Source organism: Arvicanthis niloticus, chromosome X (genome assembly GCF_011762505.2).
Source record: "Arvicanthis niloticus isolate mArvNil1 chromosome X, mArvNil1.pat.X, whole genome shotgun sequence".
NCBI lineage: Eukaryota > Metazoa > Chordata > Mammalia > Rodentia > Muridae > Arvicanthis > Arvicanthis niloticus.
Window position 1 is genome coordinate 41,252,050 of NC_047679.1, and position 26,166 is coordinate 41,278,215.

A 26,166-nucleotide genomic window follows, 5' to 3' on the forward strand; every position below is an offset into this window, starting at 1 on the left:
GTGTTTGAGCCTGTTAGAGTTATGTGCATCGTGTGCACACTGAGATTAGAAGAGGGCATTGAATTCCCTGAAACTGGAGTAATAGGTTGCTGTGAGCCTCCTGATATGGCTTTTGAGAACTAAATTCAAGACCCTTGCAAAAGTAGTAAGTGCTCTTAACCATTGCCCCATTTCTCCAGTATCATGATTTTTAAAATCCTTAACATAATATTTTTTAATTAACCATCATTTCCTATCATAGGCAATGCATGATTAAAATAGAAATGTAGGTGAAGTCATGGTTATTTATGAAGATCAAATACTCAATATCTGTGACAGTATTAAACTTTTGTAGTTACTTGGCTGTATTAGTGTTAGTGGTTGACATTTTTGAGAACTACTTTGACGACATAGCTCATGCTTTTTGCCTCATCTTTTTGCCTCTGTGTCTGCAGTGCTAGACTTAGAGGTATGCTTACCTCACCAAAATCATAGTTAAGATTTGGACACATTGGTGGAAGTTACTACAGAGAACCAAACTTACAAAAGACAGGCTTTTCTTTGTCTGAAAATATAACTTTGAAATATCATAATTTAATTCAGTGGAACAAGTAAAAAAGATTGGCTCCATTTTGTATGAGATAATATCTAAATTTGTGACCTAGATTTAAATTAGATCGGTTGAATAAATATATTTATACATAATTATACACTAAAACATAATCTCTAAAAACATAGCCATTATTTCTTCTTCCCAGGATTTTTTCCACTATTTTTTCTTTTTTACTTAAAAATGTTTTATTTTATATGTATATGGACGTTTTCCCTCAATATATATCTGTGCACCACATGCATGCCTGGTGCTCACTGAGGCCAAAAGAGAACAGCAGATCCCCTATATTTGGAATTATAGATGGTTCTCAGTCACCATGTGGGTTCTGTGAATTGAACCTAGGTCATCTGGAAGAGCAGTAAGTGCCTTTAACTGCTAAGTCAATTATCTAGTTTCCTATTTTCTTTTTGTAAAAAGACTGGTTTTTGTTTTATGTATGTGAGTGTTTTGACCATCATGTATGCCACGTGCATACAGTACTTGTGGAGTCCAGAAGAGGGAGTCATATATTCTGGTACTTGAGATAGTTATGAGCTGCCATGTTCTAGGAACAGAACCTGGGTCCTGTGTAAGAGCACCCAGTGCTCTTAACAGGTGAGCCATCTCTCTAGTCCCTCAGAGTATTTTCATTGGTATAACCATTTGTTATTTGTTATGAAAAAAATGAAGTTTTAGTTTCCCCCTAATCAAAAACAATTGACTCTTTAAATAGAGTTGTCTAAAATTTAGTCGAGTTTTTCATTAGTAAATATTGTTGGATTTTCTTTTTGTTAAAAAGAAAACTTTAAAATGCATGAGCTGATAAATGGAGACCTGTAGGAAGTTATGAAGCTTGCAAAGAAAATCCACTGACACACTGGTATCCAAAATACCTTGAACATATGTATATCTTCTTTTATTTTTTAAAAATGAGTTTATTATTGAGCATTATTGAACTTGGAAATATTCTAAATTTACAAATAGAAATCTACTTCTTCATTTAAATAACATCTTTTTCTAGATAAACTTTTTAAAAAAATGTTTGAAATCCATTCAATCCACACTTTCACCCTTATCCTCTGTGTATTTCTTGTTTTTCTTACCATGTCCTTTAAATGTCCTTTAAAAGATAAAAAAGTTTTTTTCTCAACACAAAATTCCTTTGATTATATATTAGAAAGAATTGCTACTTTGTAACAAGGTTTAGGAAAACACAAATGTAAATAGAACTTCTGCGAAAGAGCTTTTCAAAAAAATTGGATTTCCTCACTCTAAATAACAGATTTTTCTCAGCATTCATGATACTCTTTATTGCAACTCTAAAATGGTTTATATAAGTCTTAAGTAATACGTTTTATTTTGCCATGGGTAAAGAGACATCTGTAAATTCTTCAATTGTAACACTCAGAATCTAAAAACATAACCAGTCTCACCAATGGGTAGAAAAAAATAGAGTCAAGAAGAAATCATTAAACACTTTCCCCCAGTGAACTGTGTACTGCCAAGTCCAATAATCCCATTTCATGTATCATGAGCACTTTGGCCAGAGTCTATTTTATATACACGGAACCTTATTTGATTGTAATAAAGTATAAAAATACACATGACAATTATTTGCTCAAATCAAAATCTGTGAAAATATAGGAAATCTGTAGGTGATAACATTTTTGGAGATTTACACAGTTGTAAGATGATTTCAGGCAACACTATGTTATTTTTATTTAGTTATCAAAATGCACTAGATATATTACCTTACTTGCTCAACAAAGTAAAAACCAACAACTAAAAGGAAATATTATGGGATATAGAGATGCCTCAGGCATTAAGAACACTAACTGCTCTTCCATAGGACAAACTAGGATTTGATTCCCAGCACCACAAAATTGTTGGGCTGCTCACAACAATCTGTAACTCTAGTTCCAGGGCCTTTTCTAGCCGATGAGAGCATAAGACATGAATGTGACACAATGACAATGCATGAAGGTAAAATGCCCATACACATAAAATAATTTTAAATAGATACTCTATTAAAATAATGTTTAATAATATTTTAAGTAAATAGAATCAATTCAGAGAACAGATTGCATTTGTTAGAAGTACATCCATGTAATTCTTACATCCAATTTCCATTTGTGTCTATACTCTATCATCTTGTTCATCAAGGGTGAGTTCATATACAGCAGTAGTAAAAACAATTTCTTTTCATGTGAACCCCTTTTGATAAGCTTGAAAAAATCATGGGAACAAGGCTGGGGATCTGATAAAATAAATAAATACTCTTTTATCATTCAAAAACTGAGATCTTTAAACTTACAAATCAATCAGCTTGATGTTGATAAGCAAGGAAATTCTAGAAAGTAAAGTTTGACATGACTTAAGTAAGTATCAAAAACAAAAACAAAACAACAAAAATCAGGCTTCTGGAACTCAGTGTGATTCATGGCACACTCACTATATTTCTGTTTTTTTATTTGTTTATTTGTTTGTGACAGGATCTCATGTATGTCAGGATGAACTCAAAACTATTATATAGCTGAATATGACCTTGAATTTCTCTGAATCTACTGCCAACACCTCCCAAGTTCTGGGGTGAGGGGCATACACTGGTGCCTTGTGTCATGAAATAATTCAGACTGAACCAAGAGATTTGTGCATGCAGGACAAGAAGTCTACAATCTAAGCCCTTTGTTTCCATTTTTACTATGGCCACGTGATGTTTAGATATATATCTTCTGATTGTACAGCACATATTTCAAGTTTTCATTTGACAACATTGGATAAAAGATATAGAAATTAGAGTCAATAGGGCAAATTTGTAACTGATTAAACAAAGACATTCAAAAATGTCAAGTGGTGAATCTAAACTAACATTCAATAGAACCTGTATCTTTGACCCTGTATAAGACCTCTGTGCCTTGACACCCATCTGTTGCTTTTTTGATCTTCTGTACCCTCACCTCAGCCCTCTACGTGGAGACCTCATTTGGTTAGATTTGTCCATATATCACAAGCTCAATGAATCATTGTTGGCTATGCTTAGTAAGCAGAGCATTCCACTCGTTCTTATCTAACCAAAGCATAATGCTTTGTTTATATGTATATCTTCTGCTATATTCTGAGACTATCAAGAGCAGTCTTGCGTGTCTATTTCCATTTCTCCTACATTATATAGCCAAATATACACTGTATTTTTAATTGTTGATAGAATGGGTATAGAGACAAACTAAACTTATCAGTACACTTAAAATTAACATATTCAATAATGTTCATACATGAATTGATGATAATTGTAAAGTTCTAATCAATACACTTAAAATTGACATATTTAGACATGTTAGTACATGAATTTATGATAATGTCAACATTGTAATAGATTTAGCTAGTTACTAAAATGTGTTCTTTAGGGGATGTTATATATTTCAGTGGTAAAACGTGGGCTTAGAATTCAGAGTCTGAGGCTGAAGAGGTAGCTCATTAGTTGAGAGTGCTCACTTATCTTGCAGAGGACCTATGTTCAGTTTCCATAACTTTTATCAGATGGCTCACGACTGCCTTTAACTCCAGCTATAGGGGATGGGAGGCCCTCATCTGACCCTGGTAGGCACCTGCAACTCACATGCTCAGACCCAAACACATATACAAATGCATACATATAATAACAAAATGAAATAAATCTTTAAAAATGACAGGTGTGGTATCCCTAGTATTGTAGGAGAAAAAATGATTTTTTTTCTTTTTAACTTTTGAGATAGGATCTCTCTCTATAGCTCTGTCTAGCCTGAAACTTGGTTTACTTGTATAAACCAGACTAGCCTCAAATTCACAGAGATCCACCCCTGCCCCATGCATCTCAAGTGCTGGAAATAAGGATATATGCCACCATACCCAGTCATTTATGAGTTCTTATAACAATACAAAATTTGAAACCCTATTTCAATAAACTGTAAATTTCACGTTTAGCTTCAAATTATCAATACTAAAGACAAAGGAGAGCCCAGCATGTAGTGCATGATTTTAATCCCAGCATTCACGAGGCCAAAGCAGAGGAAGAGAGATTTCTATGAGTTGGAGGACAACCTGATCTATACAGTGAGTTCCAATCCAGCCATGGATACCTAGAAAAAACTCTGTCTAATGCCTCCCTCAAAAGAACACAAGAGAGTACAGATTTTTAAAATTAATGTCAGATTATCATGTTGTTAAATCTTTAATTTTTTTGAAATCTACAAACTTAGCATGAACAAAAAGTATGATGTGATAGCTATGAAACATAACTGTTATCAGCAACTTGGTGTTATAGTCTACATTATCATCCAACTTCCTTAGTTCTGTATATCACCTTTAAAATGAATCTTGTTTGTTAAAAGCTGTTAGCTGAAACAAGAGTCTGTAGGGCCACAGAATGAACTATAAGGTTTTAGATATAGCTTTGACAGAACTAGAATTAGGAAGAATGTAATAGAAAGACTGAAAGATTTGTAAGGTTATAAGAGATTTATTATGTTTTATGTTTTGCCTTTTGTTTTTGGTTTGGTTTATTTGTTCTTTGGTTTTTTTTCTATTTTGCAATGAGAATGGATTCAGCTGTATTTCTGAATACTACAGAAAAGTAAATTTTAAATAGTATTAAAGAATGATTTATAATTGAGCTTTCTGAAAATAGAATTAATGACCTTGAAAGCAAAAAACTTGCTAGACAAGAGAGATTCAGAGCTGAAATGACTGTCTCACCCCTACAGGCAATTTCTTATTTGATGAGAGGATGTAATTCCTTAACCTTTAAGGTCAGTTCTGAATCTAGTGTTTAAGATATGTTCTGAATTAATACAAAGGGAACTGACAGTATAAGCTGGATATGTCTTTTATTTATATAAATATCTGGGGTATCACAATCACTTTCTGCCTAATTAAATGCAACTTTGAATGTTATATTTGATTTCGAGTAAATGCCTTTTTAAACATTTCAGATATCAACTTCATTATGGAACAATTTAAACATAATCAACTTCATCCATTTAGTGTGTAGATGTCCCCAATCTTTAACAGATGTGTTTTTATCAAACTATTCAAACAATCAACATGCAATATAGTCGTATCCACTCCTCAATTCCTCTTTGGGGCTTCTTTGCAGGCCATTTTCCCTTCACTCTTGACATGAGGTGATCACTGATCGATCTGCTTTCTGTACAATATATCCATTTTACTGTCTTGAATTTTCTACAAATGGCACTATGCCAGTATATTGGGTCTAGTTTCTTACAATCACCATGATCATTTTGAATCTCAGTAGACTAAGAATTAGTAATTTGTTTAATGACTGGGTGATTTCTCTTACATGAATTTATTTTGTCTCATTTATACATTTGCCTCTTGATGAACATTTGGGCTCTTTCCAGGTTGTAGATATTATTTATAAAGCTGTAAAAAGCATCATTTTTTACCTACCTTTAAATTTTTTGATCTTTAAAGACAGTTGTGAGGTGGCTCATTTCTTTAACTCCAGGACTCTAAGAGGCAGAGGCAAGCAGATCTCTGTGAGTTCAAGGCCAGCCTAGGCTACAGTGAGTTACAGGAAAGCAAAGGCAACACAAAGAGACATTGTCTAAAAACCAAGAAGGTGATGAAGAAGAAAAATCATGCTACAAAAGTTTCAAATTTTACAATTCATAGTTGGAGTGTAGATACTTTTAATAATTTAACAACTGTTCAATGTGTGATTTGTTGTTCATTCTATAAATTTATAGTTTTAATTTAGTTAACAAGCAACTAAACCTTAGTTACTAAAGGGTAAATAGCCAATTATAAAATAGCCACATACCAACTAGATTCCATGAGAAAGACCTAGTTTCTAACATTCCTTTTTGAAAGTAGTTATACAGCTGTTATCTTCTGCTCTAAAACAAACTCACCCATAATTAGTTGGCTGAACACAGAATTGAGAAAAAGCATTTATATAAAGGACCAGAGAGTAAATATTGTAAATGTTATAAGCATCTTATGGTCTCTACTTCATATTTTCTTGTAAATTATTTTTCAGCTCTTCAAACATATGACAGCTTTATTTAGCTGAAAGGCTATTCAAAAACAAATTATAGACCATAATCTATGATCTGTAGTTTGCTCACCCTGTAAAAGTATGACATTTATTTAACTCATTATTTTTATGGTTAAACTGGACTTCTGTGGTGGGGCATTGGGACAAGCTGTTGTATTTTTGGTGTGTTAGCTTATATATGTGTGCTCTACTCCCTATTGGTTAAGCTATTATGGTCTAACTTACATGTCTAATTACTGACGGTTCATCATATATGATAAATACAACTAGATTCATATATCTCACAAACCAACATGCTATTCCAGAGTTCTTCATGAAGAAACATGTCAGGTTATAACCTATGGGGAGCCAACAGAAGGTGGCTATCATCCTTGCAGCCATCTTGAGCCATATACCCTGACAAGAGACTTGTTTATAACAGCCTACAACAGTTGAGCACACTCTGATAACATCGTGTTTTAGATACCCAGGATCTTCCCTTGGGTGTGTGAGACTTAAAGGTGTGTGACTTAAAGGTGTGACTAAAAGGCGTGACTTAGAAGTAAGACATATATAAAAGGCGAGAGGCAGACAGAAGACAGACACTTGAGACTTGAGAATTGGAACTTGGAAGGTAACTTGGAACTGGGAAAGAGACTAGCAACTTAGAACAGGGATTAGGACTTGAGACTTGGTACTGAAACCCAGGACTTGGAACTAGGGACTGGGAACTAGGGACTTGGAAAGCAGAAGAGAGACTGAAGAATAAATGGGATTGAATCACACTCTGTCTGGTCTCCATTCTTTGTGTCCTCACTCTCTCTCTTGCTGAACCCCAACCCACAGACCAGAGCACCTTGGGGCAGTACGGACTCTAACAATTTATCCCCCAAAGCTTTTGGCAGTGCAGGTTCCAACATTGATAGAGGAGTCCCCAACATTTTGGCCCCCAAGCATGGGACAGAGCAGGCATGACATTTTGATGCCCAACATGGGGCAGTGTGGTTCTCCACAATGGCCTATGTCATCTCTAGCCTTGTCTCTCAGCTTAAGGAAGTCATGTCATAAGGACATCTTATATCCAAGGGGCCATGTGGATATTCTGTTTCTTTTTCTCTTTTTCTTAATTTTAAAGAACTAAATGTATGTGTCCTTTATTACTTTGCAGTATTTTGCTAATTTGGATACTGATTCTGTGCCTTTTAGTTAGTTTGGCTAGGTTTTTTTTTATCTTGTTGATTTTCTCAAAGAACCAGCTCTTGGTTTTGATGATTCTTTTTTGTTATTGTTCTGTTTGTTTTTAATTGATTGGTTTCAGCCCCGAGTTTGACTGTGCTTTTGTGTGATTCTGTTCTTTCGGTTTTGCTGTGAGATGATTAATTTCTTATGTTTTCTTGGATGTAGTTACTCTCCTTGTTTTGGAATTTTCCTTCTAGTATCCTCTGTAGTGCTGGATTTGCAGACGATATAATTTAAATTTGGATTTATCATGGAATATCTTAGTTTTTCTATATATGGTGATTGACTGTTTTGCTAGATATAATATCAAGGCTGGTATCTATGGTTTCTTAGGGTGAGTAAGGCATCTGTCTAGAATCGTCTGGCTTTTAAGAGTTTCTGTTGAGATGTTAAGTGTAATTCTTATAGGTCTGCCTTCATATGTTAATTGGCCTTTTCCTTGCAGATTTTAATATTCTTTCTTTGCTCTGTACATTTAATGTTTTGATTATTATGTGGTGGGAGGATTTTCTTTTCTCATCCAATCTATTTGGTGTTCTGTAAGTTTCATATATGTTTATAGTCATCTTTTTCTTTAGATTAGAGAAGTTTATTTTCTATGATTTTGTGAAGATGTTTTCTGACTCTTTATACTGGGAATCTTCACCCTCTTCTATCCTATTATTCTTTGGTTTGGTCTTTTCATAGTGTCTCAAATTTCCCAGATTTTTTGAGTTAGGAATATTTTACATTTGGCATTTTTTTTTTGACTGATGTATCAATTTCTTTTATGGTAACATCCATGCCTGAGATTCTTTCTTCCATCTCTTGTATTCTTTTGGTGATGCTTGCATCTGTAGTTCCTTTTCTCTTCCCTAGGTTTTCCATCTCCAAGGTTGCCTCTACTTGTGTGTATGGTTTTTTTTTTTTTTATTACTTCTATTTCCATTTTTAGGTCTTAGACAATTCTATCCATTTCCCTCACCTGATTGGTTGTATTTTCCTGTACTTCTTAAGGGAATTTCCATATCCTCTTTAAAGGCCTCTATTATCTTCATGAGATGGAGTTTAAGGTCACAGCCTTGCTCTTCATATGTGTTAGGATATTCAGGTCTTGATGTAGTAGGAGAGCTGCGTTCTGATGCTACCAAAATCATTAGTGTCTGTTGATTATGTCCTTGCACTTGCCTTTTGCCATCTGGTTGTTTCTGGTGTTGGCTGGCCTTGATGTCCTCGGTTGCAGCATACCTCCTGGGATGCAGGTAGAGCTATGCTTTCAGGGTTAGTGCAGACCTCCTGGGAGGCTGGCGGAGCTGTCATGTGGTGTTCAGTGCACCAATTGGCGAATGCACATGTATGTCCAGGCTGGAAGGAGGATGGGACACTGACTGTAACTTTTTCTTGAGAGAAGAAGAAAACACAAGGTATAGGAAAGACATTTTTCTGGGGAGTGAGAAAATTAACTTTTGATATAGGTAAAATAGGATGAGCTATAAAAATTTCTTGCTTTGTAAGTAGTCATTATTGAGCTAAACAATTTGTTGATAGCTTCATAGCCAATGGTAAAGATACAATAGGCACACTTGTCAGGGATTTAAAAATATATGAAATACTGGTTAGAATTATAGAAATTACCTATGTATTACTGTAGAGAATTTAGTGAATAATGATGTGAGTAAAGATTATGACTTACTTCCCGATTACTCATAAGTCAGATACTCTTTAAATAAGTTAATCTTAATGCTGTTTCTTTTTATTCTTAAGGTGCTTAATATTTTTCTATCTAAAAATGTTTGCAATGAAATCAAAGTATATTTTTCCTTTAAAAAAGCATGGTCATTATCAGACTTCACAAATATGTACTCACATAAATTTCTGAAGCACTTAGTGTGGCAAATTTATAAGTATCAAAAAGAGTGGGAACCATCCAACCCTAAAAATGCCACCATCCTTTCAGGTAAACACTTGTCAATTTGAATGCCTAAACCTGAGCATGTGGGTTAGAGTTTCAAATTAGGACTCGCTGAAAGAGAAAAGCAGAAGGATTATTTCTCAGTTTATGTTTTGAAGTATGTTGCTCAGACAGAGAACATGCAGTTGTGTGTAGTAGTTTGAACTACTTTTTACTCCCCTTGACAATACTTTAGCACAAATGTTGATTTTTTTTTCCTCCTTCCGTAATGTGACAATATCACCACACCATTTGGAAGGGAAAAAATGGCTGTGTGGTTCCTAGCATACTTCTAAACAGTCACCCAAATAAACAGCTGGCATAGGAGACGCCTCTGAAACATGAAGCATATTTTCACTCCTGTAGTTCTGCATGTAAAAACTTCAAACTTGTTGAATCTTTCCCCAACTCCCCTCTTCTCCTGAATTTTATTAACCCCCCAACTTAATTTCATACCCTAGTCTAGAGAATTGACAGTAGACAGACCCAGCAGCTTATCTAATTTTTATTATAGCAATCCACTGTAAAAAAAAAAAATAGACTTTCTGTTTCTTCACAGTGTGTGTGTGTGCGTGTGTGTGTATGTGTATATATATATGTGTGTGTGTGTGTGTGTGTGTGTGTGTGTGTGTGTTTACCAGCAAGGCACAAGGATTACTTGCTCTTGCTATGTAACCTCCTCATATTTTCTATCTGGATTTGTTTCCCTAAAAACAATACTGAGGATGAGTCACCTTATAGACTTTATAATTTACTAAGTACCAATGACCTGCAGCTTGAAAAGCCTTGAACCAGGGTGCTATCGTAGGGAAGACATTGAATCCTTAGTACTTAACTTTTAGATTAAATCTCTGCCAACTGCTTGTCATAAGTCCTTGAGAAAGTTTATTTCTTTCTTGGTATCTCAGTGTTGTAAGTTCTAAAATGCAACTGAAAATCCTCATAGGCTAGATTGAATTTAATAAATAGTAAGTAGTAGCTACAATTATTGCTACTCGTAGTAGAACTGCTGATAACCATGTAGGTATTGGTTAATCCCTGTCTACTTATTAAGAATTATATGAATATATTACAGTCACTCACATAAACACATTTTAGTACATTATATTGATGTATATCAACCACAGCTATTTTATAGCTTTGTAGCCTGACAATTTAACAAACATAGATTAGACACCAACTTCATGCAGTTTCCTTATACTTAATGCTGAGATCACACACTTTTCCAAATGGACTTGTTATTAAGGAAAAAAATCAAACTAGAACCTTTGTGGGGGAAAATAATGACCTTTAATCCCAGCACCTGGAATACAGAGGAAGAGACAGGTGGAGTCTACATAGTGAATTCAAGGCCATCCATCACTACATTAGTGCCACCCTATCTCTAAACAAACAAACAAACAAACAAACACAGAGATCAGAAAAGAACACCGTAGCAGATTTTTATTATTCTTTTGGCCTGAGCCAATAGAAATCTTTATTGGTGGATCTTATTCTTCCCAGGAGACAGCCTCACTTTAGATATGCTTTATTCTCACAATCTCAACTTATATAGAAAGGTCTTGTAAAAACCACCACTAATGGGGAGTTGCTAAATCTTGACATCATACAGTGTCTCCCATCTCATAAGCTATAGTGATATCATTATGATCTAGTTTTATTAATTTACCCAGAGCTTATAGTGTACTTTGCTTAATTTGAACTATTAACTTTCTCCCTTACCAACTATCAAAATAAAATAAAAATTTCAGTTATAGTTTTGCTTTCACTTTGGCATGCAGAAAATTTATAGCCAAAAAATACACTGCTCTTCAGAATATTTTGGCCTGTTGGGATTGTTCAGCAGATAAGGGCATTGGCCTCTAGGCGTGACTACCTGAGTTTAATCCCTAGAACCCATAGGAAGTTGGAATAAGGGACCAACCCAATCTGGTTATCATCTGACTTACACACACACACAAAAATAAATAAAATAAAAATAAATTTCAAAGTTACTTTAAAAGAGAGTAATTCCAGTGAAGTATGTTAAATATATAGAAAGAGAAGCCTTATGTTGGCCAAAGGGTACAAAATTTCAGATAGGAAAAATATAACTAATAGGTCTATTGTGCAATAAATTCACTATCTGACTAAAACGAACAACATTGTATTAAAATTTGCTAATAAAATAGACTATCAATGAGTCTCATCACAGAATTTATACTATATATAAATTGGTATTTATGTTAAATAACCATTTAACAATATATATTCATTTCAAAACATTTTGTATATAATAGAATGTGCAATTTTCTTCTGCCAATTTAAAGAGTAAATACAAATACATTAAATTTAACTGTGCACTTCAGTGAATTTTAAAAATCTAATTATATTCATTTAACAAGCACCCAGATCAAGAAATATGAGTATTGGATCCAGAGAGATGTCTTCATGGTTAGGAGGTGTGTTGCTCTTTCAGAGGTCTTGATTTCAGTTTTTAGTACCAATGTTACGCAGCTCACAATGGTCTATAACTCCAGTTCCAGGGGATCTGACTTCATAGGCACCCATAGTCATGTACACAGACATGCACATACATACATGATTAAAGAAACTGAGTGTGACCAATCACCAGAATATCCTTATATTCTCTTGTAATCATTATTAATCATCCACAAGTACTCACTATGTTGACTTTGAAAACCATTAACTATTCTGCTCAGGATTTGTAAACACATACACACAAACAAACACACACATACACACATACACACACACACATCTTAAAATGCATTTATACTTTAAATTGGGAGAAGGAAATATATACGTATATGTATATACATATATATATATAATAGTGTATGCACTCTTGTGTCTGGTTCTTTAAACAACTTCATCTATACTATTAAATGATGTTGTAGATTGTTCCTGTTCATTGGAGGGATATTCCACTGTGTGAATATGCTCTATATACGATATAGTTGAACATTCCATACTCAGGATGATAATATAAATGTTTAAAAATACATCATTTCATGAATACATTTATGCAGAACCTATATTAAGCAATAGGATTTTGAGGTCATAGGGTGTATATGTGTTGATCTTTTATGTATTATTTTCATTCTCAGCATAATTATACCAATTTTTCACTCCCATAAACAAAGCTTGAGAGTTCTAGTTGCTCTGCATATGTCCCAACACCCTGAATTGTTTGTCTTTCTTACTTTGGTGGGTGTGCATAGTGACACTTAATAACTGTGTCAAGCCCTATAATCTTACTTACTATCTGTGTTCTAACATCTCCTTTCTTAAGGTTTCATTCTATTTATATTTCTTTAGCTCTGAACTTTATCCGTTTCTTGGTTGTTTTCTCGTGGCTTTGAAGATCAGATCCAGGGCTTTATTTTTGCTAAGTATACACCTCTTACCCATATTCCCACAGTCAGTAAGAAACAAGGTGTTGTAAAATGTACATACAGTGTACATATTTATATATTACATATTATATATGCATGCTTATATATATACTCATATCTATATATGAGAATCTACAACAAATGTTGTTATTTATCGAAGAAAATCCTAAATATAGGGTGTTGGGGAGATTGCTCAGTGGTTAAGACCACTTGTTGCTTTTCCAGAGGACCCAGCCATCTGTAACTCCAGCCTTAGGGGATCTGATGTTCTCCTTTGGCCTCTGCAAGGACTTCACACATATGGTACACAGACATTCCTGTAGGCAAATACACCTATACACATAAAAATAAATAATAAAAAAAATAAATCCTAAATGTAATCAAGTATGATAACTCATCCCTGCAATCCCAGCACTAGGGAGACTGAGGTTGGAGTTTCACTGTGGCTTTGAGGCTAGTTGAGGTGATGTAGTTAGTTCAAGGACAGCCTGAGTTATAGAGTAAAATCTGGTCTCAACAAAACAAAACAAAATAAAAGCAAAAACAAAAACAAAAAGCAACCAAACCAAACAAACCCAAAAATTCTAGGCTTTCCCCTTTCCTGTATTATAAATCCAATGAGTTGAAAAGTAGAATTCATTTAATTCTATAACATGTCTTGAAGGGTACCATTCCATCAATTTTTAGTGGTTGACCTTTAGTTCAGGCCTTCATCCTCTTCAAAATATCTTTAGATTTATTGTAGTAATATTTTGCCTGCACATATTTCATGTTTAGTACATGTGTGCCTGGTTCCTGTGGAGGTCAGAAGATGCCATCAGATCCTTTGGAACTGAAGTTACAAGTAGCTGTTGGCTAGGATATCGGTGCTAGGAATTAAACTAAGATCTCTTCAAAAACAACCAGTGTTCTTAACCAGTGAGCATCTCTCCAGCACCCTGCTCCTTTATCCTCTCTTCACTGTCATGCAGGAATAGTGTGCTCGGCACATATTCTCATTTTAAAATGGTTCCTTTTTAACTTTTTTATATTTAGTTATTATCTCGTGTGAAAGAATGTTTTTGCCTGCATGTATGTATGTGGGACACATGGGACTGGTTCCCACAGAAGTCAGAACAAGGAATAGTCTTCTGGATGCACATTCCCATTTTGATCTTTGCTTTCTCTTGTAAACATGTTTTTATATTTATTTATTTTCTGCCACATGTATAAATCTTTTGCCAGCATGTATGTATGACCAACAGCATGTGTGCCCGGTGCCTGCAGAAGTCAGAACAAGTTATCAAATTCCCTAAAACTGAAGTTAGAGTTGTGAGACACCATACGCTAGGAATAGAACCCAGGTCCTCTGTAAGAACCACAAGTGCTCTACAGTTTTGAGCTGTATCTCTAGCCCCTATACTCTTTTTCATCGTTATTTCTTCTCACTGCAAATTTAATCTATTTGGAGAAAAAGACATCCTAATAGCACAGGTGTTACCAGTCTCTTCTATGCCTGTCATATGAAAAAAAAGGGCATCCATTCCTTTCAGCTACCTTCTAAGGAATATCATTAGGTCAGGTCACATCATGAGGACATAGATTTTTGTAGTAAGACATTATTGATATTAACTCAAGAATACGATTTTAAACTGGACAAAATTGCATGTACTAGTAGTCCAAGCACATAGGAGGATTCTTTAGGTTCAAATCTAGACTGATTGATATATTAAGACTCTCTCTCTCTCTCTCTCTCTCTCTCTCTCTCTCTCTCTCTCATACACACACACACACACACACACAAATAATTTGCTATCTGAATGAGAACTATTAATATATTCTGTTGCCTAGCTCACTTAAGACATAATGTTTAATATTGCACAATAATTTTTGAGTTTCTAAAAGGCATAAACTAATATTATAGCGCAGCAGTGTTATCAAAAAATTATGTCTTGCAAATTATTAATTTGAGTTCTTAGCAGTTTGTGGAATCAACTTAAGATGATTCAAGTTTAGAAAAAGAATTTTTAAATTTTGTTTTATGTATGAGTGCTTTGCCTGCCTGTATGTAAGTGCATTGTGTGCATCCTGATCTCCTTGGAGGCCAGAAGAGGGTGGAAGATCCATTGGAACTGGAGTCACAAACTATTGTAAGCCACTATGTCAGTTCTGGGAACTGAACCCTGATCTTCAGTAAGAGCAGCAAGTACTCTTAATCACTCAGCCATATCTACTGTCTCCCTTACCTGTTTAAATTTTTATACACTAACGAAAGTACTGGGTTAGTTCTATTTTAACATTTTAAGTTGTTGTTGTTGTTTACCACTCTAGAGGTGATGGGGCCTGGAGAGTAGAGCACAAAATGAAGGTGGACTAAAGTCTCATGAAATAACCAACTTTATTCATAGCATCAGACAATATGTACTGTGAGGATTAAGGAGGGTCACATGAATAAAATGTTCAATCACAAGGACAAAGTTATACATGATGGGTAAGCAGCGTGTGGCAAAAACATGTTTTTCCATAGAGGCAGATAAACAAACAACAATAGCCAGTTGTAATGAATAATCTGAAGTATACTCACTCCTATCTGATACACCTGGTAGGAACAAAAATCACATTCCAAGAACAACTCATATTTTGAGTAAACTGAGGTCACAAGACTCTGGTCTTGTGTTCCTGTAGTACTCTTGCAAGCACTCAGAATTCTCACATGACTCCATTCATTGTTTATTATTATTATTATTATTATTATTATTATTATTATTATTATTATTATTAGCATGTGAGTGCATGTGTACTGCATACCACAACATATGTGGATCAGAGGAAATTCTAGAAACTGCTTCTTCTTTCTATCATGGGTTCCAGGGAAAGAACCGAACTCATCAGGTTTGGCAGGAATTGCCTTTATCCACTGAATCATCCTTCCAACCCTAAGCTAGTTAGTTCTTGATCTTCAGAAGGTCAAACTGATTCATTTTTCCCTTTAACTTTTATGTTTGTTTTTTATTTCTGTACTTATCTTAATGTCACTGATATTATGTTTGGTCATATGTATGATAATCTCATCCCTTGCCTCAAGTAGATTGCAAACTCACTAAAGGCAATTTCCATTGAATCCTTATAGTAGAGGAATCAGATAACACTGTGGAATCTTTTTCTATAGTTCAAAACCAGGTTCTTAGGACCCTCCAGCCTTCACTAACTGTAACAAAAAAGAAGAAGAGTTTGAATAACCAACAGAGACATATGAAAGTACTCTACAAATATACCATTTTTGCTACCATTTAAGGAAATTCATACAGGAACATACGTAATGGAAAATTTACTTTGAGGCTGAGCACTTTAAATAATTTCTTAGAAGTTGTGGAAAAATAAAAATTCATTGCAGCCATATTTTCTTTTCATATTTAAGTTTTTTCTCTGTACTGGGAAGATAGTTCAACAGGTAAAGTCACTTGTTTCTAAGCCTGATGATTTGAGTTCCATCCTCCATCCACATGGTAGGAGAGAACTGACCCCTGTGAGTTGTACTTTGACCATAATCCTTCTACTATGTCATGTGCTTATACATGTGCACACATACATATAAATGTTATTTTTTTCATTCTGACAAAATGACTCAGAGATAGAGTACAATATTCAGTTACTGATATATTATTAACTGGTAAAGTTGTTTTATACATAGACACACAGACACATAGCAGACAGACAGACAGACAGACAGACACACACACACACACACACACACACACACACACACACTGTTTTTGAGTGCTAGGAAAAGGACACAGGACCTTATACATGCTAGGCAGGTACTCTACTACTGAACTGAACTGATCCTGTAATCTATCCAGTTCTTCTTTCATTGATGTCTGACTCTCTGTGGAATTCCTAACATATGCAGCCTATTCAAAACCTGCCACCAAGAGACCTCTATCCAAGACCCTTTTTTCTTCCACTGAAACCTCCAAAATCAATATTTACTATTTTTCTCTCAGTGTCTGCTATCTGAAAACATGAACCAAGATAACCCATTTTCTTACAACATTTGAATAATAATTGTACTTTAACATTTATACCCAAAGAAGAATAGCAAATATTGTAAAGTTTCTTCATATCTTAGGCTTTGGTATAGATTTATCTTGAAATTTTTTATGTACTTGCTTTACCTTTTTTCACAGGTAGTGGTAGTGGGCTTTCCAGACAAGGTCTCATTATATATTCCAGGATGACCTTGAGTTCACTAAATAGTACAGGGTGGCCTTCAACTCACAGTGATCCTATCTCAGCCTCCTGAGAAGTGGCTTTTCTACTCAAACAAAACAAGAAGCTGAAAGAGGAAGGCCTGAGATAGTTGGACTACTCAATTTTTTTTTATACAACAATCTAAAATGAAAAGTTTAAGTGGTGATACTTCAATTTATTGTTATTTTGTGGTGTTCTAATTTAAAACAATGTCTAACTTTGTAGACCAAGCCTCGATCCCTGTTTCAGCCTCTCTAGAACAACTGGGATTGTAAAGGTGCACCAGCATAACTGGTTTTCTGCCATATTCTTGATGACAAAATAGCCAATCAAGCAAGGAAGATAGGCTCCCTTTGTAAGCTACTGAGGAGGAATGACTGAGTGACCTTTGGCCCTTTAAGCGTTATTTTGAAGCATCAGTATTGACCATAGTAGCCTTGCTTCTAAGAAGTCACCCCTGTGTAGCAGGGTATTTTCAATTACAGAGCATTCCCCCAGGCCTCAGAGGGCTCTCAGACTCATTGTGTGATTTTGACCCATACTCTCCTCCTGCTCAGTAGTAGCCATGTTTTTACAGAAGAGTTAGCAAATGCCCCTAAGTGTTTAAGTTACTCACCTAGAAAGGGTCTAGTGACTGGCCTCTAAGGAGCAGATTTGGCCAGGTCTCTGCTTTGCACCTTGATGTAATATGCTATCAAAAGCAGCTATACTTGCTGCAGATTAAGAAGGCTACTTCAGATAGAACAGGATTTGTAAAGATAGTCATCTTAAAAGAAAAAAATTATAACTCATGTCATCATTTGTAGTATTTGAATATTACATTTCCCTTATCTGTTTCAGTTTAAAATGACTTCCTTGTTCATGTAATTGACTGGCAAATCCTTTGTTTACTTTACCCAATCTCAAGAACCAAGTAATAAGTATTAATAATGCTTAGGTTGTCATTTAACATTTTTTATGAAATTCGAGAATTTCACCAAAGGGTAATTTAGGAAGGCATGTACGTAGAACTTTGCATTTTAATTAAGAAGAGTCAGAATGAAATGAGCCAGTGACAGTAACAGATGACTGCTTCTAAAAGCTGTATTACTATTTGATGTGTGTTCAGGATTTTCTTGTGGATAATAAGTTGTAAGACTTGCTTCAAGAACAGTGACAGTCCTAAAACAATTAGAGAAGACAAAGCTGCTCTTTTAAAATCATCTGCTCATAAATAAAACTGACTTGTGAATTATTTCCAGAAAAGCAATTGACAAAGTATAAGTAAATCACTCTAAAAACCAAAGCTGTCTCAATTTTTTGAATGCTCAAACCAAACCTCTCTCCTTGCTCAATGATTTCCTCTGACAAATAAGTACTTACAAAGTAAGAAATATAGACTTTGTGTACTTCCTAAAGCCAATGCACACTGTTTACACGGAAATTTAATATTTCTCATCTCAAATACACTAAATAAAGAACATAATTTAAAAGTAATTCTCTCTTGTAGCAGACTGTTCATTAATCATTCTTTAGATAATTTTGGCACCATGAATTTTCAGTTAGGAAAAAAAACCTTGCAATTTCTGGATTGATCAGAAAATCTGAGCACATCTGTGGAGAAAAAAAGTCAATTTTGCTAAAGCAGAATTGTCTGTAACCCCAATTGTGAAGTCAAGAAGGAAAAAAATAATCAACTTTTCCCCATTTCCAGTGATAATTCTTCTTTCCCAAGTAGATCAAAGGGTTAATTTGTGATTTGAGAAAAGACTATGACTTCCCCAGTTTTTTTTCTAAAGTGTGGTTGCATGTGGGAGGAAGGTAAAGAGGCCCCAGAATGAATTCACTAATTGGGGTTTTCACCTGCTGTGTGTCTAATCGAATACAAAGCCTTATTTGTATCTGAAGAGGAAGAGAGATTATGCAGAGTGTCAGAATTTCTGCCTAGTTTTGAAATTCCTGTTATTTGGCACAACCAGGTTGGGAAAGGCAGACAAATCGTTACAGCTCTGAGCTGTTAAGGTGGATCAGGAATTTTGTAGCAGATGTACTTGTACCACCTTAACCCGTTCTCCATTTTTAGCACGAGGTGGTGTAGTTCATAGGAGCCTGGTAGTGCTATAGCTGGCAGGCTAATAGGCATGCTGAATTCTTTCCCAGTAAGCGACTACCGGCCTGTGAGGTTAATGAAGTGTGTCTTTATTTAGTGAAGATGCTAAACTTCACATCTTTTTAGATGTTCAGCTTGATATAGGTGGCTCTCTGAAGCTTTAAGAAATCCTATTAAATGAAAACTGCATGCAATTGAAGGAGAGTTGGACTTTATCTGGAACCTGTCTGGTGAAATCTCTGGTGTAGCTGGCAGCTGTCTCAGAAAACTTTCCCTGGCCTGACTTAGCCTACCTCCCTGCAAAGGAAGGGCATGGAAAAAATAAGCCTTTGTGGGAGTGTGATGTGTTCTGGGTCTGAAAGCTCTGCTTCCAGACTTGGTTGTTGATGGTTTAACAATGATCTAGAGGCATTATTATACATATTTTAATTAGTCTGCCATCACATTTGCTCTAAGTGGCAGTGATTCACCTTCATTGTAAGCATTTGTTAGAAGTCTGATTCATGGTCTGTGGCCAGAGCTTACACTATGCAAAAAGAAGCATACAGCTATTATATGCTTACTGGATATCCAAGTGCATATTTACTATAAAATATGCACGTTACTTTCTTGAAGTGACACCTATCCTCTGAATGAGCTTTTACAAAGTGGTACCGGTTCTATTCAATGTTGGCTACAGTAAATAAAACAATTCCCATACAGTCTCTGAGAACTAGAGAAAAGCTGGATTCTAGCTAATGGTGATGTTCCATAGTGCCACCCCTCCACATACATACACCATCACCTCTTCCACCACTACCCATCCCTGCTCAAACGTTCAATAAATACACTCCTTGTCATTTTCTTATTCTATTCAGCAGTTTTACACTGCTAACTTTGGAGTAACACTGAAAATCACAAGTAGCTTAGAAATTTTTTTTTTTTTTTTTTTTTTTAAGATGTGCTTGAGGACGAGTAGAGCAGCCTGGCTTCTGTGCTTGGCCCTTCAGACTCTCCCCAAAATGGGTATATCCAAGCCTAACATTCCTACAATACTGCCATTTTGCCATTTTTTATTGGATATTTTATTTATTTACATTTGAAAAGTTATCCCTTTTCCCGCCCCCCAAAACTCCTATCCCATCCCCTCTCCCCTTGCTTCTATGAGGGTGCTCTCCTACCCACCCACCCACTCCTGCTTCCCTGCCCTGGCATTCCCCTACATTGGGGCATCGAACCTTCATAGGACCAAGGGCTTCTCCTCCTATTGATGTCAGATATGGCCGTCCTCTGCTACATATGCAGCTGGAGCCATGGGTCCCTCCATGTGTACTCTTTGGTTGGTGGTTATGTGCCCGGGAGCTCTGGGAGGTCTGATTGGTTGATATTGTTGTTCTTCCTATGGGGTTACAAACCCCTTCAGCTCCTTCAGTCCTTTCTCTAACTCCTCTATTGGGAACTCCTTGCTCAGTCCAATGGTAGGCTGTGAACATCTACCTCTGTATTTGTCAGGCTCTAATCCAAACTATTATCATTTTGGCCCCAAATTGAAGAGGCCAACTGCTGCCTCCTAGGCACCTTCAGTCTTTACACCATGCATCTCCTCCAAGTTCACCATTTTAGTCACCATTTGTCCTGTTACCCCTTATCTTGTTGTGACATTTCCTGCTTTGTAAATGTTAATTATTCAGTTGTGGGATCCACCCTGGGATTGTAGTCCTGTGGTCATTTGAAAAAGAATGGCCCCCATAGGCTCATGTATTTGAATACTTGATTATCAGAGAGTAGCTCTATTTGAGAAGGAATAGAACAATTGGGAGGGTCAGCCTTGTTGGAAAAAGTATGTACCTAGGCCTGGGCTTTGAGGTTTCAAAATCCCGTGTCAAGGCCAGGGTCTCAGCCAGCAGATTAGATGTAGCTCTCACAGACTTCTCCAGCACATTTCTGCCTGTGTTCCAGCATGCTTGTCTGCTTCTGCCATGCTGATAATGGACTAAACCTCTAAAACAATAAACAAGCACCAATGAAATACTTTCTGTGATAAGAGTTGCCTTAGTTGTAACTCTTCACAGCAATAGAACACGAAGAGAAAGCCTTATCCTTCGTTATAGGCTAGACTTTCCTGGAGAGCACTACAAATCTCAGTGCCCAGGACCAGTTCAATTCAAAAATAAGAATACGTGCATTGGGTGCAGGGTGTGGGATGTTGGACCGTTGTGACATTCCTCACTTGATGCTAGTGAATTTAGGAGCACCATCCTCCTTTGTCCCTGTTTATGTTTACATCTAGTTCGTCAGGGATCCCTTAATGTCCTCTCTATATTACCATTTCTTACTTCTGCCACTGTCATTGTTCAGACCCTCGTTATATTGCAATAAGCTTGCACTGGCTAGTCTATTCCCAGGCTGCCTTCTGATCCAGCCATCACTCCACTTATTCTAGTGACTTTTCTAAAGACAAATCTGATAAAGCCACAATTGTAGCTACAATCCTTCATCTTTTTGAAGGTCCCGCATACCTTTCAAGTATCAACACAGATCAACTCTAGATTTTCACAGTAGTCCTTTCTTATTTTTTTCTATAGCCTCTGTGTTGACATTCCCCTCTGAAGGCAAATAGATGAACAAAGCTGTTTGAAAGAAGCACCTATTCATATTATCATTTTGATGTGACTTCCTGTGGGTCTAATAGGAGCTTTATACAAATACTTGTCCAGTGACTGTTTAGTCTTCTTTTCCACCCCAAGGAGTGAAACTGGGTTTGCTGTCTACCTGGTGTCCCCTCTCAGTGTCTATTGCTCTAGAAGGTGGCTTAAGTTGGAAAGGACTCTTTTTGGTCAGTATTCAAGGAGATACTTGAACAGTGGTACTTGAAGACAGTATGAGGAAAAGGCTATTTTAAAGATTTGGCAAAGAAAGGTACAAAACCAAGAATGGTTAAACTGTGAAAATGTACAAAGGGAAAGAATGGCTTTGGGGCACCTGCAGAATGCTGAGCCTGAAGAGAAAGATTGCCCAGTAAGGTTTGTGGCTACAAGTCAAAGAACCGAGGTCCAGCCAGGCCTTGGGTCAGCAGGAGGGAGCTTGAGAAATAAATACTGTGCTACCACTTGCTTTCTTCCTTTTCATCTTCTTCCGTAGACCTTTCTTTCATCACTACCTCCCATTGGTTGAAAGTGAAAGAAAATCAAAGGGCAAGAAAGCCTGATTCTACAGAAGTTCAGCCTCCTAGGGGTACAGAGCAGAGTGGAGCGCACTGAATAGGCAGGGGATAGAGAAAGGAGGGCGCCATGCAGCCAGGTCTCTTAGGTTAGAGAACTAGTTTTTCGAAGGTGCTGGCAAAGTTTAAGTGATTCATAGACTAATGGTTTAGTTTCAGGAAAGTTCAGCGAATCACCTTCTTGACTCCTTCATGTCCCATTCCATTTTTACTGCTATTTCTATCAACTTGCCTTTCCTTAGCTCCCATCTATCAGTGAGCTTGCTTGTGAGCATGCTAAAGAAAACAGGGAGTTTTCCTTATGACTAGAAAGGCTCTCTCTGTGGTGGTGCAGTGGAGTAGCTAAAGGCATAACTTGTAGAAACAAACTCTAATTGCAGCTCTTGCACCGCCATGTTCTAGTTATGATGGTGGGACAGAGAGCTCACCCATGGTAGGGTCTGCAGTCCCATTCGTTTTCTTCTCCCAACAGAACCCCTGGTCCTTTTCTGGTCTGTGGTTCAAATGAAAACAGAACAACAATAATAATGTGGATAATAATGGAGGGGGGGGATTGTGACACAGCTTAGTGCATATTATAGGTTCCATTCCCTGCACCACTCCAAATCAAGAATAATACGAAAACAGCTACTATAAATAAGCAATATAGATGCTATCACTAATGAAGGTAAAGGCAACTCTATGCTTTTAAAAGAAATCTTCCCTTACTAAGCAAAAGTCATAGTATGGCTGAAATCAACAATAAAGTAGTCAGTGTGATGCCCACATCATTTCTTAATACTTTCAGTATTTTCTAAAATAATACCAAGATTTTGGAACAAGTGTTTATGTGCCTATAACGCCAGTCTAAAAAAGAACTTACTGCTATATTTTTGAGGATTGCCATCTGTCAAATTAAAAAAAAAAAATTCTGAATAGTGATTCTCTGTTTTCCATTCTTTGTCTTTTCCCTGACAAATCATTCTTAGGAGTTCTCTAATTGGACAGCAGGAAAATAGAATCCTGCAGTTATAGTTTAGAGAAACAGAAGAACTCCTGAATCTTGAGCAGTTCACTTAACTGCAAAACTATCAACCAACCAACCAACCAACCAACCAACCAACCAACAGAAAACAAAGAAATACAAATGATAGCAAAGGTCGGCCCACACGGGGCTTGCAGATCCTCAGTCAATTGCTTTCTAATACTTACAAGTGTTCATGCAGTGGGGTTGTATCTTCTCCTTGAAGTAAACAATATTTAAGTGATGTCCAGCATTGACATGATGATTACTCTCACTGATTTGCTGTAGAAGCCACTGTTTTCTCATCAAAGGCCACTAATGCCTGCACTCTAGAGAAAGACAGGCAGACTTGGAATCTACTTCTAAGCTTACGGACATCCTCACCCCAAAATAAGTCTGAGTGTGTCCTCCTTAGACCACACTAGCAGCTGCCTCTTCATCTCACTAGCTCAAAATTGCTAAAGCATAGCAAACACCAGACTGAGTTGCTGAAGAGAAATGCCAAAAAATGACATATTTGCTTTAAAATAGCAACACTAGTCTTACCTACAGGCACATATCTTTAGGGATAGCGTTTACATTCTTCTTTAGTTTGTCAAAAGTGATGAAGAAGCCGCTGAGTCCTTTACTTTATCCATTTCTACCTCTTTTTTGCTGTAACATTCCAGTAAATGGAAATTGATGTTTGCTGATCCTTTAGGCTTAAACAATCAAAGCAATACATGTTGAGGGGCGAAAAGATGATATTTTAAAAAAATAAAAAGAAAACAAATAAAGTGTAGACTTAAGGGGATGAATCATCCAGAAAGAGTTTTATTTTAAAAACAAAACCAAATGATTGAAAGATAAAAAAAAAAAAAAAGACTAGCTCCTTGGATTCTAAACTATGAAGTGGGGAGTGTGGACAATTCTTATGCTAATAAAGTTTTCCTTCCAAACGCAATATCTCCAAGTTCAAAACAGTTGCATACCTTCTATGCAACTACCTTCTACCTTCCTATGGCAGCTTCTGATATGAGTCACACTAGGCCCTCAAGGCCTACTTACTTTGCAAATCCTGTGCTATACCGGAAAAGGAGATCCTTCCCGATTTTTCCTAGCACTGCAAGATAAAACCACCAGTGCCACTGTGCTCAGAGTCTTTATCAGCGCCTCTCAAACTTGAATGTGCCCAGTTTTTGATTTGGTAGATCCAGGTTGAGGCTCTAAGGGCGGGGGAGTGGTCCTTTCTAAGATGTCTTCAGCTGATGGTGAAAATATTAGTTCTAGAAGGACGTTTTAAGAATCAGTGCTGTAACATCAACAGATGTTTAAGAATCCAGAGTAATGGGGTGTTTTGGTGCACACCTTTGATCCTAGCAATGGGGTGGAATAAACAGGTGGATCTCTGTGAGTTCGAGGCCAATTCGGGTCTGGTTACTTAGTGAGTTCTAGGACAGTCAGAACTATGTGAGAGACCCTGTCTCAAAAACAAAAAAATCCATGGTAACTCAGGATAAGTTTGATTTTATGTTTTCCTGTCCTAGATGGGGGTGGAGAAGGGAGGTAAATACTTTCTCATGTGATTATTTTTTCCTTTCATTTTCTAAAAAGAAAACTCTAAGCCCACACACTAATTATCTATGATGAGGTCATTTGCACCTAGGTCATTTATTTAGGCAACAAGTAGCCTTGCCAAAGGATTTTTAGGGAATGATGGTAAGAGGGGATGTGGCTTCCAGGTTCCTGGGTCTACCTTCAACTCCTTTGGGTCTTTCTTTACATCTTTTTTTTTTTTTTTTCTCTTTCTGTTCTGCTTTGAAAGCGCTCACTGCCCTGGCCCTGGCTATCCAGGTTCCCAGGTCCTTAGGTGGGGGAGGAGCCCTTCCCAGCCCCGCCCCGTCTGCACGCAGCTCCCCCTCCCTGTCCGGCCCGCCCGCCCGCCAGCCCGCCAGCCAGCGGCGGCTCCTCCGCAGTGCTTTCCGCTGCGAGCCTGGGCGGCGGCGCTTGACTTTCGGGGAGACCCGTGGCTCGGGCAAGCTTACTCCTCCACGCTAAGCACCTGCCCCTGACTGCCTGTGAAACCCTTACAACCATGAGGGAACACCTCAAAGGGTAAGTGGATCACAGCCCCCGGACCCCCTCTTATCCCCGCAATTCGTGCACTTGTGGCACGAGCAGCAGCCAGGGGAAGGCAAAACTTGGACCAGAGGCAGTGGTAGCTGGTGGCGGCTGGTATCAGCTAGATCGGGGCGTCCGGGCAGGTCTCCCCGCCTGTCCTGGGAGCCTCTGCAGGTGCGTCCCTGGGGCTTCCACCCCGGCGCCAGTGCTTGCCAGCCAGCTCCTTCCTGGCTGCCGGGACGGGCTCGGAGAGCTAAAGCGGATTTCTCGCTTAGCCCAGAGAGGGACAGCTGGTTCCTCCTGCGGGGATCGGCCCCGGGGAGCTTTTTGCTCCCTTGCCGGGCTCCCTGTGTGGACAAGAACCAGGCGGGTT

General features: G+C 37.1%; 1 protein-coding gene across 16 annotated transcripts in view; it reads left to right on the forward strand.

The window, feature by feature from the left end:
- The window catches only part of Dmd (dystrophin), a 1,571,027-nt gene that overhangs the window by 1,392,747 nt on the left and 152,114 nt on the right, over positions 1–26,166 (forward strand). For 4 of the 16 annotated variants that reach the window (XM_034485852.2, XM_034485853.2, XM_034485850.2 and 1 more), the window contains exon 1: positions 25,609–25,787. The exons of the other annotated variants lie outside the window; for them this stretch is intronic. In XM_034485852.2, the coding sequence (XP_034341743.1) occupies positions 25,768–25,787 (20 nt within the window). In that variant the 5' untranslated portion in view covers positions 25,609–25,767. Of the gene's footprint in view, positions 1–25,608; positions 25,788–26,166 lie in introns of those variants that run through there. 16 annotated transcript variants of the gene reach the window in all.